Raw genomic sequence first — 18,371 nt, forward strand, 5'->3', positions numbered from 1 at the left:
CAACAACATCAACACATCAACACCAGCCACATGACAATATTAGGACATCAACACGAGCCACACGACAACATCAACACATCAACACCAGCCACACGACAACATCAACACATCAACACCAGCCACACAACAACATCAACACATCAACACCAGCCACACGACAATATTAGAACATCAACACCAGCCACACGACAACATCAACACATCAACAACATGTGTACGAATGGTATATAATACCGACAAGCTGAGAGTAAGACACATGTGCAACATCTGGGTATCTTTATTGTAGACGTTTCGCCATCCAGTGGCTTTATCAATACAAATTCCAGGACATAACTTGAAGACAGTAGAACTATGTACAGAAGATGAGGTAATCAGTCCCTCAACCTAGGAGTAGGTGCGAACAGCACCATAGTCGTGGAGATTCTGAAGCAGAAGAAAGAATCCTGGCGCTTATATAGTAACGTCAGGTGAAGCAGACGAGGGCAAATTCACTGGTTGGCGGGATTCCCCAGTGGAAGTAGGTCCGTCCCAAAGAGATGGGTTGGTTGTAGTAGTAGATGTCGTAGTCGTGAAGGTTATGTACATGTCCTCAGAATTAAGATTCCATGATGTTGCAGTGTCTGACAAGTTGTGTACGAATGGTATATAATACCGACAAGATGAGAGTAAGACACATGTGCAACATCTGGGTATCTTTATTGTAGACGTTTCGCCATCCAGTGGCTTTATGAATACAAATTCCAGGACATAACTTGAAGACAGTAGAACTATGTACAGAAGATGAGGTAATCAGTCCCTCAACCTAGGAGTAGGTGCGAACAGCACCATAGTCGTGGAGATTCTGAAGCAGAAGAAAGAATCCTGGCGCTTATATAGTAACGTCAGGTGAAGCAGACGAGGGCAAATTCACTGGTTGGCGGGATTCCCCAGTGGAAGTAGGTCCGTCTTCTGTACATAGTTCTACTGTCTTCAAGTTATGTCCTGGAATTTGTATTGATAAAGCCACTGGATGGCGAAACGTCTACAATAAAGATACCCAGATGTTGCACATGTGTCTTACTCTCATCTTGTCGGTATTATATACCATTCGTACACAACTTGTCAGACACTGCAACATCATGGAATCTTAATTCTGAGGACATGTACATAACCTTCACGACTACGACATCTACTACTACAACCAACCCATCTCTTTGGGACGGACCTACTTCCACTGGGGAATCCCGCCAACCAGTGAATTTGCCCTCGTCTGCTTCACCTGACGTTACTATATAAGCGCCAGGATTCTTTCTTCTGCTTCAGAATCTCCACGACTATGGTGCTGTTCGCACCTACTCCTAGGTTGAGGGACTGATTACCTCATCTTCTGTACATAGTTCTACTGTCTTCAAGTTATGTCCTGGAATTTGTATTGATAAAGCCACTGGATGGCGAAACGTCTACAATAAAGATACCCAGATGTTGCACATGTGTCTTACTCTCATCTTGTCGGTATTATATACCATTCGTACACAACTTGTCAGACACTGCAACATCATGGAATCTTAATTCTGAGGACATGTACATAACCTTCACGACTACGACATCTACTACTACAACCAACCCATCTCTTTGGGACGGACCTACTTCCACTGGGGAATCCCGCCAACCAGTGAATTTGCCCTCGTCTGCTTCACCTGACGTTACTATATAAGCGCCAGGATTCTTTCTTCTGCTTCAGAATCTCCACGACTATGGTGCTGTTCGCACCTACTCCTAGGTTGAGGGACTGATTACCTCATCTTCTGTACATAGTTCTACTGTCTTCAAGTTATGTCCTGGAATTTGTATTGATAAAGCCACTGGATGGCGAAACGTCTACAATAAAGATACCCAGATGTTGCACATGTGTCTTACTCACATCAACAACAGCCACACGACAACATCAACACATCAACAACAGCCACACGACAACATCAACACATCAACAACGGCCACACGACGACATCAACACATCAACACCAGCCACACGACAACATCAACACATCAACAACAGCCACACGACAACATCAACACATCAACACCAGCCACACGACAACATCAACACATTAACACCAGCCACACGACAACATCAACACATCAACACCAGCCACACGACAATATTAGGACATCAACACCAGCCCCACGACAATATTAGGACATCAACACCAGCCACACGACAACATCAACACATCAACACCAGCCACACGACAATATTAGGACATCAACACCAGCCACACGACAATATTAGGACATCAACACAAGCCACACGACAATATTAGGACATCAACACCAGCCACACGACAACATCAACACATCAACAAGAGCCACACGACAACATCAACACATCAACAACAGTCACACGACAACATCAACACTTCAACAACAGCCACACGACAACATCAACAGCAGCCACACGACAAAATCATTACATCAACACCAGCCACACGACAACATCAACACATCAACACCAGCCACACGACAACATCAACACATCAACACCAGCCACACGACAATATTAGGACATCAACACCAGCCACACGACAATATTAGGACATCAAGACAAGCCACACGACAATATTAGGACATCAACACCAGCCACAAGACAACATCAACACATCAACACCAGCCACACGACAACATCAACACATCAACACCAGCCACTCGACAATATTAGGACATCAACACCTGCCACACAACAACATCAACACATCATCAACAGCCACACGACAACATCAACACATCAGCAACAGCAACACGACAACATCAACACATCAACAACAGCCACACAACAACATCAACACATCAACACCAGCCACACGACAACCTCAACACATCAACAACAGCCACACCACAACATCAACACATCAACAACAGCCACACAACAACATCAACACATCAACAACAGCCACACGACAACATGAACACATCAACAACAGCCACACCACAACATCAACACATCAACACCAACCACACGACAACATCAACACATCAACAACAGCCAAAACACAACATCAACACATCAACAACAGCCACACAACAACATCAACACATCAACAACAGCCACACAACAACATCAACTCATCAACAACAGCCACACCACAACATCAACACATCAACAACAGCCACACCACAACATCAACACATCAACACCAACCACACGACAACATCAACACATCAACAACAGCCACACCACAACATCAACACATCAACACCAACCACACGACAACATCAACACATCAACAACAGCAACACCACAACATCAACACATCAACAACAGCCACACCACAACATCAACACATCAACACCAACCACACGACAACATCAACACATCAACAACAGCCACACCACAACATCAACACATCAACAACAGCCACACCACAACATCAACACATCAACACCAACCACACGACAACATCAACACATCAACAACAGCAACACCACAACATCAACACATCAACAACAGCCACACAACAACATCAACTCATCAACAACAGCCACACCACAACATCAACACATCAACAACAGCCACACCACAACATCAACACATCAACACCAACCACACGACAACATCAACACATCAACAACAGCAACACCACAACATCAACACATCAACAACCGCTACACCACAACATCAACACATCAACAGAAACCACACAACAACATCAACACCAGCCACACGACAACATCAACACATCAACACCAGCCACACGACAACATCAACACATCAACAACAGCCACACCACAACATCAACACATCAACTACAGTCACACGACAACATCAACACATCAACACCAGCCACACAACAACATCAACACATCAACAACAGTCACACGACAACATCAACACATCAACACCAGCCACACGACAACATCAACACATCAACAACAGCCACACGACAACATCAACACATCAACAACAGCCACACCACAACATCAACACATCAACAACAGCCACACAACAACATCAACACTTCAACAACAGCCACACGACAACATCAACACATCAACAACGGCCACACCACAACATCAACACATAAACAACAGCCACACAACAACATCAACACATCAACACCAGCCACACGACAACATCAACACATCAACACCAGCCACACGACAACATCAACACATCAACACCAGCCACACAACAACATCAACACATCAACACCAGCCACACGACAATATTAGGACATCAACACCAGCCACACGACAACATCAACACATCAACAACAGCCACACGACAACATCAACACATCAACACCAGCCACACGACAACATCAACACATAAACAACAGCCACACAACAACATCAACACATCAACACCAGCCACACAACAACATCAACACATCAAAAACAGCCACATGACAATATTAGGACATCAACACCAGCCACACGACAATATTAGGACATCAACACCAGCCACACGACAACATCAACACATCAACACCTGCCACACGACAACATCAACACATCAACACCAGCCACACAACAACATCAACACATCAACACCAGCCACACGACAATATTAGGACATCAACACCAGCCACACAACAACATCAACACATCAACACCAGCCACACGACAATATTAGGACATCAACACCAGCCACACGACAACATCAACACATCAACAACAGCCACACGACAACATCAACACATCAACAACAGCCACATAACAACATCATCACATCAACAACAGCCACACGACAACATGAAAACATCAACAACAGCCACACAACCTCAACACATCAACAACAGCCACACTATAACATCAACACATCAACAACAACCACACAACAACATCAACACATCAACAACAGCCACACAACAACATCAACACTTCAACAACAGCCGCACAACAACATCAACACATCAACAACAGCCACACAACAACATCAACACATCAACAACAGCCACACAACAACATCAACACATCAACAACAGCCACACAACAACATCAACACATCAACAACAGCCACACAACAACATCAACACATCAACAACAGCCACACGACAACATCAACACATCAACAACAGCCACACCACAACATCAACACATCAACAACAGCCACACAACAACATCAACACATCAACAACAGCCACACAACAACATCAACACATCAACAACAGCCACACAACAACATCAACACATCAACAACAGCCACACAACAACATCAACACATCAACAACAGCCACACGACAACATCAACACATCAACAACAGCCACACGACAACATCAACACATCAACAACAGCCACACCACAACATCAACACATCAACAACAGCCACACGACAACATCAACACATCAACACCAGCCACACGACAACATGAACACATCAACAACAGCAACACCACAACATCAACACATCAACAACAGCCACACAACAACATCAACACATCAACAACAGCCACACGACAACATCAACACATCAACAACAGCCACACCACAACATCAACACATCAACACCAGCCACACAACAACATCAGCACATCAACAACAGCCACACGACAACATCAACACATCAACAACGGCCACACGACAACATCAACACATCAACAACAGCCACACAACAACATCAACACATCAACAACGGCCACACAAAAACATCAACACATCAACAACAGCCACGCGACAACATCAACACATCAACAACGGCCACACGACAACATCAACACATCAACAACAGCCACTCGACAACATCAACACATCAACAACAGCCACACGACAACATCAACACATCAACAACAGCCACACAACAACATCAACACATCAACAACAGCCACACAACAACATCAACACATCAACAACAGCCACACGACAACATCAACACATCAACAACGGCCACACGACAACATCAACACATCAACAACAGCCACACAACAACATCAACACATCAACAACGGCCACACGACAACATCAACACATCAACAACAGCCACACAACAACATCAACACATCAACAACGGCCACACCACAACACAGAAGCCAGTACATCCAACATTTTTTTTTTCTTTTTTGCTTTTCAAGAAAAAAAAGTCGTGAAAGGAATCTAAAAATACTCCTTGAGATTACTAAATGCTGAGGGTGCCGCGCTAAAGCTTATAATGGACAGTAAATCAACTTTAAAGTCGCTCTGTCACGTGTGTGTGTGTGTGTGTGCACCTAATTGTACTCACCTAATTGTGGTTGCAAGGGTCGATTCATAGCTCCTGGTCCCGAATCTTCACTGGTCGCTACTAGGTCCACTCTCTCCTTGCTCCGTCAGTTTTTCCATACCTCTTCTTAAAGTTATGTATGGATCCTGCCTCCTCTATAGCACTCTCCAATGAAAGAATATTTCCTATCCCTTTGACTCATTTGAGTCTTCTACTTCCAATTGTGATCCCTTGTTGCTGTGTCCCATCTCTGGAACATCCTGTCTCTGTCTACCTTGTCAATTCTTCTCAGTATATTATATGTCATTATTATGTTTCTTCCTTCTCTCTCCTGTGTTCCAGTGTCATCAGGTCGAATTCCCTTAACCTTTCCTAGTAGGACATACCCCTTACCTCCGGGACTAGTCTTGTTTCTTGACGTGCTTAACCAGGTGTGGGTTCCAAACTAGTGCTGCATACTCCAGTATGGGCCTGACGTACACTGTTTACAGAGTCCTTACTGAGGTTTCGGAATGCTATTCTAAGGTTTGCTATTTGCCCATATGCTGCAGCAGTTATTTGGTTTATGTATTCCCCAGATGTGCTCGGTATTATGCTCACCCCAAGATCCTTTTTCTTCAGCGAGGTTTGCAGTTTTTGGCTCCCCTAGACTGCACTTTCTCTGCGATCTTCTTTTCTAGGAGCCAGTTGCTGAACCAGGCTTGCTGCCTGTCCAGATCTCTTTGTAGTCCTGCCTGATCCTCTTCCGACTGAATTCTCCTCATTAACTTCACATCACTTGCGGAACCCTGCTCGTCACAGGCGCTCAGTCTGACACCTAGTCCCGTACGATGACTCGCTGTTGTCTTCCTGTCAAGTATTCTCTGATCCATCGCAGTGTCTTCCCTGTTATACATGCCTGGTCCTCTAGCTTCTGCATTAATATCTTGTTGGGAACTGTGTCCAAGAAAGCGCAGTCTACCCACCCCTCTCTCTCATGTCTTAGTGCTGTCACCATGTCATAGAACTCCAGTAGGTTTATGACACAGGATTTCCCTTCCCTGAAACCGTGCTGGTTGTCGTTGATAAGCTCATTCCATTCTAGGTGCTCCACCACTCTTCTGATAAACTTCTCCGTGACTTTGCATACTATGCATGTCAGTGACACTGGTCTGTAATTTAATGCACCTTTTTAAAAATTGGGACTACATTTGCTGTCTTCCATACCTCAGGTAGTCGCCCTGTTTCGATAGATGAGTTAAAGATTGTTGTTAGTGCTACACAGAGCGCCTCTTCTCCCTCTCTCAGGACCTATGGAGAGATGTTATCCGGCCCCATCGCCTTAGAGATATCTTCACCTCCTCCTCGGTTGTATGTATCGTGTTCAGCACTCCATAGTGTACCCTACCTCTGAGTCATTCTGGAGACCTCTGTGTCTCCATTGTGAATACTTCTTTAAATCTCAAGTTGAGCTCTTCATATACTTCTAGGTCGTTTCTTGGGATCTCCCCTCCTTCCTTCCTCAGCCTGAGTACCTGGTCTTTGACTGTTGTTTTCCTCCTGATGTGACTGTACAACAGCGTCGGGTTGGACTTGGCTTTCGGTGCTGTGTCATTTTCGTAACGCCGTTGGGCCTCGCCCCTTACCTGTGCATATTCATTTCTGGCTCTTCGACTACTCTCTTTATTCTCCTAGCTCATTTGCCCTCTATACTTCTTCCATTCTTTATCGTACTTGGCTTTCGCCTCTCTACACAGTTGGGTGAACCATGGGCTCGTCCTGGCCTTCTCATTATTTCTGTTACCCTTGGGTACAAATCTCTCCTCAGCTTCCTTGCATATTGTTGTCACATATTCCATCATCTCATTTACTGACTTCCCTGCTAGTTTGGTTTCATTCGTCCTGCCCTTCCTGCTCCCCTCTCCACTTGTAACTGTACTATGTATTCGAAGCTCAGAATCACGTGGTCACTGGCCGCAAGGGATCTTTCATATGCGATGTCCTCAATATCTGCACTATTCAAGGTGATTACTAGGTCCAGTCTTGCTAGTTCGTCCTCTCCTCTCTCTCTGGAAGTGTCCCTTACTTGTTGATGCACGAGGTTTTCCAGTACCCCCTACATCATCTTAGCCCTCCACATTTCTGGGCCCCCATGTGACTCCAGGTTTTCCCAGTCAATTTCTTTGTGACAGAAATCACCCACAACCAGTAGCTTTGCCCTGCCCATATGGGCCCTTCTGGTCATTTCAGCCAGTGTGTCAACCACCTCTCTGTTACTCTCATCATATTCTTATCTTGGCCTCCTGCTATTCTATGGTGGGTTATACATCACTGCAATCACTATCTTGGGCCCTCCAGTCTGAAGTGCTCCTATTATGTAGTACCTTGCTTCTCCTCTGTCTCCTCTCTCCAACTCCTCAAAATCCCATTGGTTTTTGATGAGCAGTGCCAGTCCTCCACCCCCTCTGTTACCTCTGTCTTTCCTCGGGACTTAATATCAACATGTCGGTTCTCTGAACCATTCATCTACAAACCTGTCAGACACTGCAACTTCTTGGGATCTTAATACTTAGGAATTCTTCGCTTGCCTAATTCTTGGGCACGACCTACTTCCACATTGAACAAATGTGACACCACCTATGACTGCTGCACCTCTCCTGCCATACGGTTTATAAGCTGCTTCTCCGCTCACATGCCGTATTCTACTCAAGATTGATGGACTGACCACATCGACTCAAGGACTGATTACCTCATTCTCCTCCTGTTCTTCAAGTTTCTCGTACGTATGGACTGATGAAGCCACTGTGTGGCGAAACGTTTCCTCAATAAAGATACCCAAGAGTTGCACATGTGTCTAATTTATCAACTTAATATCCAGTTGGAAAGATGGCATCTATTATCATTCCTGTGAGCTTGGTGTCTCTGAGATCTATGATGTCTGGTGATGCCTCTGTGATTATTTTACTCCACTCCTCCCACTTATTCGTTATTCCATCAGTGTTGGTGTACCATACCTTCAGTTTCCTCTCCAACACAGTATTCTAGGGGTCTGTGGGGGTGGGGGAGTAGGGGACCTGGCAGGGTGCCATGGGATTCTACTGCATAGTGTGGGGTGGAGGCTGTGAGTGTGGAGTGTGGTTTGAATTGGGATAATATATTTAGCTGTGGGGTTGTGAGGGTGGTTCTGTGATTGTTTGAGCTTGTTGCTCCATTTGACTCTGGTTGGACTCTACTGACTCTAGCTTTATTTCTCTTTCTAGCACCTTTCGTCTCTGTGTCCTCTCTCTCAGCTGATGTCATTCTGTTTTCATTCTGTCGCAGTCTAGGAACATCCTCCAGTATGTTGATGATTCCTTTAGCCATGGTTTCTCCTGCAGGAACATTTCCTGCACCGTTTCTATTTGTGTGTGTGTGTGTACTCACCTATTTGTACTCACCTATTTGTGGTTGCAGGGGTCGAGACTTAGCTCCTGGTCCCCACGCTTCACTGATCGCTACTAGGTCCTCTCTCTCCCTGCTCCATGAGCTTTATCATACCTCGCCTTAAAGCTATGTATGGTTCATGCTTCCACTATCTCACTTGCCAGACTATTCCACTTCCTGACAACTCTGTGACTGAACAAATACTTGTGTGTGTATGTGTGTGTAGTTATTTACATGTAGGAACCCTGTAGTACCATTGTCCCATGAGGATAATGTTCACGACACACTCCTGCAACACTTGGACAATCTCTGCAGAAATTTTTCGCCAACCAGCAGCAAGTAACAAGGTTATTAAACCTTATTGTTTGGGTAGCATTGAAAGTGGGTTGGAAAACTATTTTTGTTAGTGGGTTTTTGGTTTGAGAAGAACCTGCCTTGAACGGACCATTAGGCCTGATGCAGTGCTCCTCCATTCTTACGTTCCTCATCACTTATCGAAGCGGTTCCACAAGGAAGATGCGCAAGTTTAGCCACAAGTGTCTCAGTTATCCACTTATCGGTTTTAAGAACCATTGAGTTGACGGTATTTTTTTTTATCTTATTGCTGTTGTTCCTTTGCAACATAGATTATTTTGTCCATTGCAATAATTTTCCATTTTTCCTCCTGCGTTTTAGAGGCTGCGTGAAGGAAATGTATGGTTAGACTACATTACCTTGTTCATTGTAACATGTAAACTATATACACTGTTACATTAACGCAACATATACACTGTATTAATGTCTTTTTCCACACGAGATATTATCACTTGAGGTTCTCAACCAAACTGGATCAGAAAGTTATGTCCGTGATGACAGTTCTACCTCAGTATCCCATAAGAATATTGAACTGGTCTGACATTAGACTGTTTCCAACCGTAGTAAGATAACTTTGTCTTAAAAAATAAATAAGTAAGATTTATTTACAAGTTCTGATTCATCTAGTTTCAAGATTTACGAAGTACGTCTAATAATGTTAATTGTGTCTTCGTTGGGAACATCGATAAAAATTGATGGAACATCAAAACTATTTAAACAATTCAGTCGTTCAGTGAAGTTCAGATGTCTATATGTAATTTAGAAATAATGTAAACAGCAGGAGACAGGTTCTTAGCCATCAAGAACTTTACAGGAAAAAAATGGTAACATCTTGTCTAGTTAAACCCAGTTCACTTAATTCCTCTGCTGTCGCAAACATACACTGAAAGGTTGATGCGACACATGTGCAACAGTTAGGTGTCTTTATTGCGAAACGTTTCGCCTACACAGTAGGCTTCTTCAGTCGAGTACAGAAGAGTAAGCAGAAGCAGTAGAGATGTGAAGACGATGTCATCAGTTCATCGTTGACTATGGAGCATAACTCTTCTCCAGGGTGAGGGACTGACCACCTCAAAACTACGCCTTCAAGGGTGATACACCATTACATCGTCTTCACATCTCTACTATTTCTGCTCACTCTTCTGTACTCGACTGAGGAAGCCTACTGTGAAGGCGAAACGTTTCGCAATAAAGACACCTAACTGTTGCACATGCCTTAACACACACGAAGTGTTTCGATTAACACTTCGTCTGCGTCTACCCCAGACTCAACAAAAGTTACATTCTTATCCACCTTGGATTATATAATAGCCTAACTTCCTCACGTCAGAAGTGATTCTACCTGATCTTCCTTTATATTATTGTTGGTATTTACGATAAGACAGACACTATGTACAAACTACACCTTTATTTAAAGACTGCAAAAATGCTGACTGCTTGAGTACTGTCAGCTAATGTTTATATTTCTTCCTCACACCAAGAGGACGGAGACTCGAGCCTCCACTGTTCCTTGTGTTGAATAACTAATTCAGGTTCATCATTTGAAATAAATGAAATAATAATAATAATAATAATAATAATAATAATAATTAACAATATAGCTCATTTAAACAGGACAAAATATATTCTCGGCGCATCTCGACAGTTTTGAGAAAGAAGCAGACGGTCTTTCAAGAAGTTGTAGCTACCTAGTTTGTTGGTGTAGTATCTGACAGTGTTGTTGTTGCCGCACCCGCAGGAGGAGGCTGACCTGCCGCTGTGCCGCAGTGGCTCTGCGTGCGGCTACCTTCAGGTGAACGCCTATGGCGTCAGCACTCAACAGTTTTGCCGCTGCGCCAGAACAGACGGCTCCTGCGACATGCACTGGGATCCACAGGACGGACACTCTATCACCATGGGCTCCGACCAGTTCAAGGTGAGCATGGTGACTGGGGGCTCCGACCAGTTCAAGGTAAGGATGGTGACTGGGGGCTCCGACCAGTTCAAGGTGAGCATGGTGACTGGGGGCTCCGACCAGTTCAAGGTGAGGATGGTGACTGGGGGCTCCGACCAGTTCAAGGTGAGGATGGTGACTGGGGGCTCCGACCAGTTCAAGGTGAGGATGGTGACTGGGAGCTCCGACCAGTTCAAGGTGAGGATGGTGACTGGGAGCTCCGACCAGTTCAAGGTGAGGATGGTGACTGGGAGCTCCGACCAGTTCAAGGTGAGGATGGTGACTGATGAGGATGGTGACTGGTGAGGATGGTGACTGGGGGCTCCGACAAGTTCAAGGTGAGGATGGTGACTGGGGGCTCCAACCAGTTCAAGGTGAGGATGGTGACTGGGGGCTCCCACCAGTTCAAGGTGAGGATGGTGACTGGGGGCTCCCACCAATTCAAGGTGAGGATGGTGACTCGGGGCTCCCACCAATTCAAGGTGAGGATGGTGATTGGGGGCTCCGACCAGTTCAAGGTGAGGATGGTGACTGGGGGCTCCCACCAGTTCAAGGTCAGGATGGAGACTGGGGGCTCCCACCATTTCAAGGTGAGGATGGTGACTGGGAGCTCCCACCAGTTCAAGGTGAGGATGGTGACTGGGAGCTCCCACCAGTTCAAGGTGAGGATGGTGACTGGGAGCTCCGACCAGTTCAAGGTGAGGATGGTGACTGGGAGCTCCGACCAGCTCAAGGTGAGGATGGTGACTGGGAGCTCCCACCAGTTCAAGGTGAGGATGGTGACTGGGAGCTCCCACCAGTTCAAGGTGAGGATGGTGACTGGGGGCTCCGACCAGTTCAAGGTGAGGATGGTGACTGGGAGCTCCCACCAGTTCAAGGTCAGGATGGTGACTGGGGGCTCCCACCAGTTCAAGGTGAGGATGGTGACTGGGGGCTCCGACCAGTTCAAGGTGAGGATGGTGACTGGGAGCTCCCACCAGTTCAAGGTCAGGATGGTGACTGGGGGCTCCCACCAGTTCAAGGTGAGGTTGATGACTGGGGGCTCCGACAAGTTCAAGGTGAGGATGGTGACTGGGAGCTCCGACCAGTTCAAGGTGAGGATGGTGACTGGGAGCTCCGACCAGTTCAAGGTGAGGATGGTGACTGGGGGCTCCCACCAGTTCAAGGTGAGGATGGTGACTGGGGGCTCCCACCAGTTCAAGGTGAGGATGGTGACTGGGGGCTCCGACAAGTTCAAGGTGAGGATGGTGACTGGGGGCTCCCACCAGTTCAAGGTGAGGATGGTGACTGGGGGCTCCCACCAGTTCAAGGTGAGGATGGTGACTGGGGCTCCCACCAGTTCAAGGTGAGGGCGGTGACTGGGGGCTCCCAACAGTTCAAGGTGAGGATGGTGACTGGGGGCTCCCACCAGTTCAAGGTGAGGATGGTGACTGGGAGCTCCCACCAGTTCAAGGTGAGCATGGTGACTGGGGGCTCCCACCAGTTCAAGGTGAGGATGGTGACTGGGGGCTCCCACCAGTTCAAGGTGAGGATGGTGACTGGGGGCTCCCACCAGTTCAAGGTGAGGATGGTGACTGGGAGCTCCCACCAGTTCAAGGTGAGGATGGTGACTGGTGAGGATGGTGACTGAACAATAAGAACAGTTCAAGGTGAGGATGGTGACTGAACAATAACAACAGTTCAAGGTGAGGATGGTGACTGAACAATAAGAACAGTTCAAGGTGAGGATGGTGACTGAACAATAACAACAGTTCAAGGGGAGGATGGTGACTGAACAACAACAACAGTTCAAGATAAGGATGGTGACTGAACAATAAGAACAGTTCAAGGTAAGGATGGTGACTGAACAATAACAACAGTTCAATGTAAGGATGGTGACTGAACAATAAGATCAGTTCAAGGTTAGGATGGTGACTGAACAATAAGAACAGTTCAAAGTAAGGATGGTGACTGAACAATAAGAACAGTTCAAGGTAAGGATGGTGACTGAACAATAACAACAGTTCAAGGTAAGGATGGCGACTGAACAATAAGAACAGTTCAAGGTAAGGATGGTGACTGAACAATAACAATAGTTCAAGGTGAGGATGGTGACTGAACAACAACAACAACAGTTCAAGGTAAGGATGGTGACTGAACAATAACAACAGTTCAAGGTGAGGATGGTGACTGGACAACAATAACAGCAGTTCAAGATGAGGATGGTGACTGAACAATAAGAACAGTTCAGGGTAAAGATGGTGACTGAACAATAAGAACAGTTCAAGGTAAGGATGGTGACTGAACAATAAGAACAGTTCCAGGTGAGGAGGGTGACTGAACAATAAGAACAGTTCAAGGTGAGGATGGTGACTGAACAATAAGAACAGTTCAAGGGAAGGATGGTGACTGAACAATAACAACAGTTCCAGGTAAGGATGGTGACTGAACAATAAGAACAGTTCAAGGTGAGGATGGTGACTGAACAATAACAACAGTTCAAGGTGAGGATGGTGACTGAACAATAAGAACAGTTCATGGTGAGGATGGTGACTGAACAATAACAACAGTTCAAGGTAAGGATGGTGACTGAACAATAACAACAGTTCAAGGTAAGGATGGTGACTGAACAATAACAACAGCTCAAGGTAATTATGGTAACTGAACAATAAGAACAGTTCAAGGTAAGGATGGTGACTGAACAATAAGAACAGTTCAAGGTAAGGATGGTGACTGAACAATAACAACAGTTCAAGGTAAGGATGGTGACTGAACAATAAGAACAGTTCAAGGTAAGGATGGTGACTGAACAATAAGAACAGTTCAAGGTGAGGATGGTGACTGAACAATAAGAACAGTTCAAGGTAAGGATGGTGACTGAACAATAAGAACAGTTCAAGGTGAGGATGGTGACTGAACAATAAGAACAGTTCAAGGTAAGGATGGTGACTGAACAATAAGAACAGTTCAAGGTAAGGATGGTGACTGAACAATAAGAATAGTTCAAGGTAAGGATGGTGACTGAACAATAAGAATAGTTCAAGGTAAGGATGGTGACTGAACAATAAGAACAGTTCAAAGTAAGGATGGTGACTGAACAATAAGAATAGTTCAAGGTAAGGATGGTGACTGAACAATAAGAATAGTTCAAGGTAAGGATGGTGACTGAACAATAACAACAGTTCAAGGTAAGGATGGTGACTGAACAATAAGAATAGTTCAAGGTAAGGATGGTGACTGAACAATAAGAATAGTTCAAGGTAAGGATGGTGACTGAACAATAACAACAACAGTTCAAGGTAAGGATGGTGACTGAACAATAAGAATAGTTCAAGGTAAGGATGGATACTGAACAATAAGAACAGTTCAAGGTAAGGATGGTGACTGAACAATAAGAATAGTTCAAGGTAAGGATGGTGACTGAACAATAAGAATAGTTCAAGGTAAGGATGGTGACTGAACAATAAGAACAGTTCAAGGTAAGGATGGTGACTGAACAATAAGAATAGTTCAAGGTAAGGATGGTGACTGAACAATAAGAATAGTTCAAGGTAAGGATGGTGACTGAACAATAACAACAGTTCAAGGTAAGGATGGTGACTGAACAATAAGAATAGTTCAAGGTAAGGATGGTGACTGAACAATAAGAACAGTTCAAGGTAAGGATGGTGACTGAACAATAAGAATAGTTCAAGGTAAGGATGGTGACTGAACAATAAGAATAGTTCAAGGTAAGGATGGTGACTGAACAATAAGAATAGTTCAAGGTAAGGATGGTGACTGAACAATAACAACAGTTCAAGGTAAGGATGGTGACTGAACAATAACAACAGTTCAAGGTAAGGATGGTGACTGAACAATAAGAATAGTTCAAGGTAAGGATGGTGACTGAACAATAACAACAGTTCAAGGTAAGGATGGTGACTGAACAATAAGAATAGTTCAAGGTAAGGATGGTGAATGAACAATAAGAATAGTTCAAGGTAAGGATGGTGACTGAACAATAAGAATAGTTCAAGGTAAGGATGGTGACTGAACAATAACAACAGTTCAAGGTAAGGATGGTGACTGAACAATAAGAATAGTTCAAGGTAAGGATGGTGACTGAACAATAAGAACAGTTCAAGGTAAGGATGGTGACTGAACAATAAGAACAGTTCAAGGTAAGGATGGTGACTGAACAATAAGAATAGTTCAAGGTAAGGATGGTGACTGAACAATAAGAATAGTTCAAGGTAAGGATGGTGACTGAACAATAAGAACAGTTCAAGGTAAGGATGGTGACTGAACAATAAGAATAGTTCAAGGTAAGGATGGTGACTGAACAATAAGAATAGTTCAAGGTAAGGATGGTGACTGAACAATAAGAATAGTTCAAGGTAAGGATGGTGACTGAACAATAACAACAGTTCAAGGTAAGGATGGTGACTGAACAATAAGAATAGTTCAAGGTAAGGATGGTGACTGAACAATAAGAAGAGTTCAAGGTAAGGATGGTGACTGAACAATAAGAACAGTTCAAGGTAAGGATGGTGACTGAACAATAAGAATAGTTCAAGGTAAGGATGGTGACTGAACAATAAGAACAGTTCAAGGTAAGGATGGTGACTGAACAATAAGAATAGTTCAAGGTAAGGATGGTGACTGAACAATAAGAATAGTTCAAGGTAAGGATGGTGACTGAACAATAAGAACAGTTCAAGGTAAGGATGGTGACTGAACAATAAGAATAGTTCAAGGTAAGGATGGTGACTGAACAATAAGAATAGTTCAAGGTAAGGATGGTGACTGAACAATAACAACAGTTCAAGGTAAGGATGGTGACTGAACAATAAGAATAGTTCAAGGTAAGGATGGTGACTGAACAATAACAACAACAGTTCAAGGTAAGGATGGTGACTGAACAATAACAACAACAGTTCAAGGTAAGGATGGTGACTGAACAATAAGAATAGTTCAAGGTAAGGATGGTGACTGAACAATAAGAACAGTTCAAGGTAAGGATGGTGACTGAACAATAAGAATAATTCAAGGTAAGGATGGTGACTGAACAATAAGAATAGTTCAAGGTAAGGATGGTGACTGAACAATAAGAACAGTTCAAGGTAAGGATGGTGACTGAACAATAAGAATAGTTCAAGGTAAGGATGGTGACTGAACAATAAGAATAGTTCAAGGTAAGGATGGTGACTGAACAATAACAACAGTTCAAGGTAAGGATGGTGACTGAACAATAAGAATAGTTCAAGGTAAGGATGGTGACTGAACAATAAGAACAGTTCAAGGTAAGGATGGTGACTGAACAATAAGAATAGTTCAAGGTAAGGATGGTGACTGAACAATAAGAATAGTTCAAGGTAAGGATGGTGACTGAACAATAAGAATAGTTCAAGGTAAGGATGGTGACTGAACAATAAGAATAGTTCAAGGTAAGGATGGTGACTGAACAATAAGAATAGTTCAAGGTAAGGATGGTGACTGAACAATAAGAATAGTTCAAGGTAAGGATGGTGACTGAACAATAAGAATAGTTCAAGGTAAGGATGGTGACTGAACAATAAGAACAGTTCAAGGTAAGGATGGTGACTGAACAATAAGAATAGTTCAAGGTAAGGATGGTGACTGAACAATAAGAATAGTTCAAGGTAAGGATGGTGACTGAACAATAAGAATAGTTCAAGGTAAGGATGGTGACTGAACAATAAGAATAGTTCAAGGTAAGGATGGTGACTGAACAATAAGAATAGTTCAAGGTAAGGATGGTGACTGAACAATAAGAACAGTTCAAGGTAAGGATGGTGACTGAACAATAAGAATAGTTCAAGATAGGTATGGTGACTGAACAATAAGAATAGTTCAAGGTAAGGATGGTGACTGAACAATAAGAATAGTTCAAGATAGGGATGGTGACTGAACAATAAGAATAGTTCAAGGTAAGGATGGTGACTGAACAATAAGAACAGTTCAAGGTAAGGATGGTGACTGAACAATAACAACAGTTCAAGGTGAGGATGGTGACTGAACAATAAGAGCAGTTCAAGGTAAGGATGGTGACTGAACAATAAGAATAGTTCAAGGTAAGGATGGTGACTGAACAATAACAACAACAGTTCAAGGTAAGATTGTTTCGAACAGGACTGAGTGTCATCAAGTGTAAACAGACTTGATAAAGTTCACTCTTGAGCGAAATGTTGCATAATATATGGTTTCGCTCTGAAGTACGTGTTTATGTCCAACAAGATAAACAAACTTAATAAGTAAAAGTAAACAGCCAAACCAGTGTATTATCTTACTTGTTCCTGTGGTCACCTTTCTTACTTTATTTCAGAATGAGATGAAGTTTTCTCTTTCTTTAAATTCTTCTTTTCGTTCTTCTTTTTCTTCTTCTTCTTCTTCTGCTTATTATTATTATTATTATTATTATTATTATTATTATTATTATTATTATTATTATTATTATTATTATTATTATTATTATTATTATTATTATTATGATCAATTTCTTTCGTCCCTTTCCTCTCTTTCTTTAT

General features: G+C 43.6%; 1 protein-coding gene across 1 annotated transcript in view; it reads left to right on the top strand.

Moving 5' to 3' along the window:
- The window catches only part of LOC138851260 (U-scoloptoxin(11)-Sm6a-like), a 105,639-nt gene that overhangs the window by 68,816 nt on the left and 18,452 nt on the right, over positions 1 to 18,371 (top strand). Inside the window, exon 2 of the mRNA XM_070080189.1 lies at positions 11,668 to 11,844. Coding sequence (XP_069936290.1) covers positions 11,668 to 11,844 — 177 coding nt within the window. The remainder of the gene's footprint in view (positions 1 to 11,667; positions 11,845 to 18,371) is intronic.

Source organism: Cherax quadricarinatus, unplaced genomic scaffold (genome assembly GCF_038502225.1).
Source record: "Cherax quadricarinatus isolate ZL_2023a unplaced genomic scaffold, ASM3850222v1 Contig211, whole genome shotgun sequence".
Taxonomy (NCBI): Eukaryota; Metazoa; Arthropoda; class Malacostraca; order Decapoda; family Parastacidae; genus Cherax; species Cherax quadricarinatus.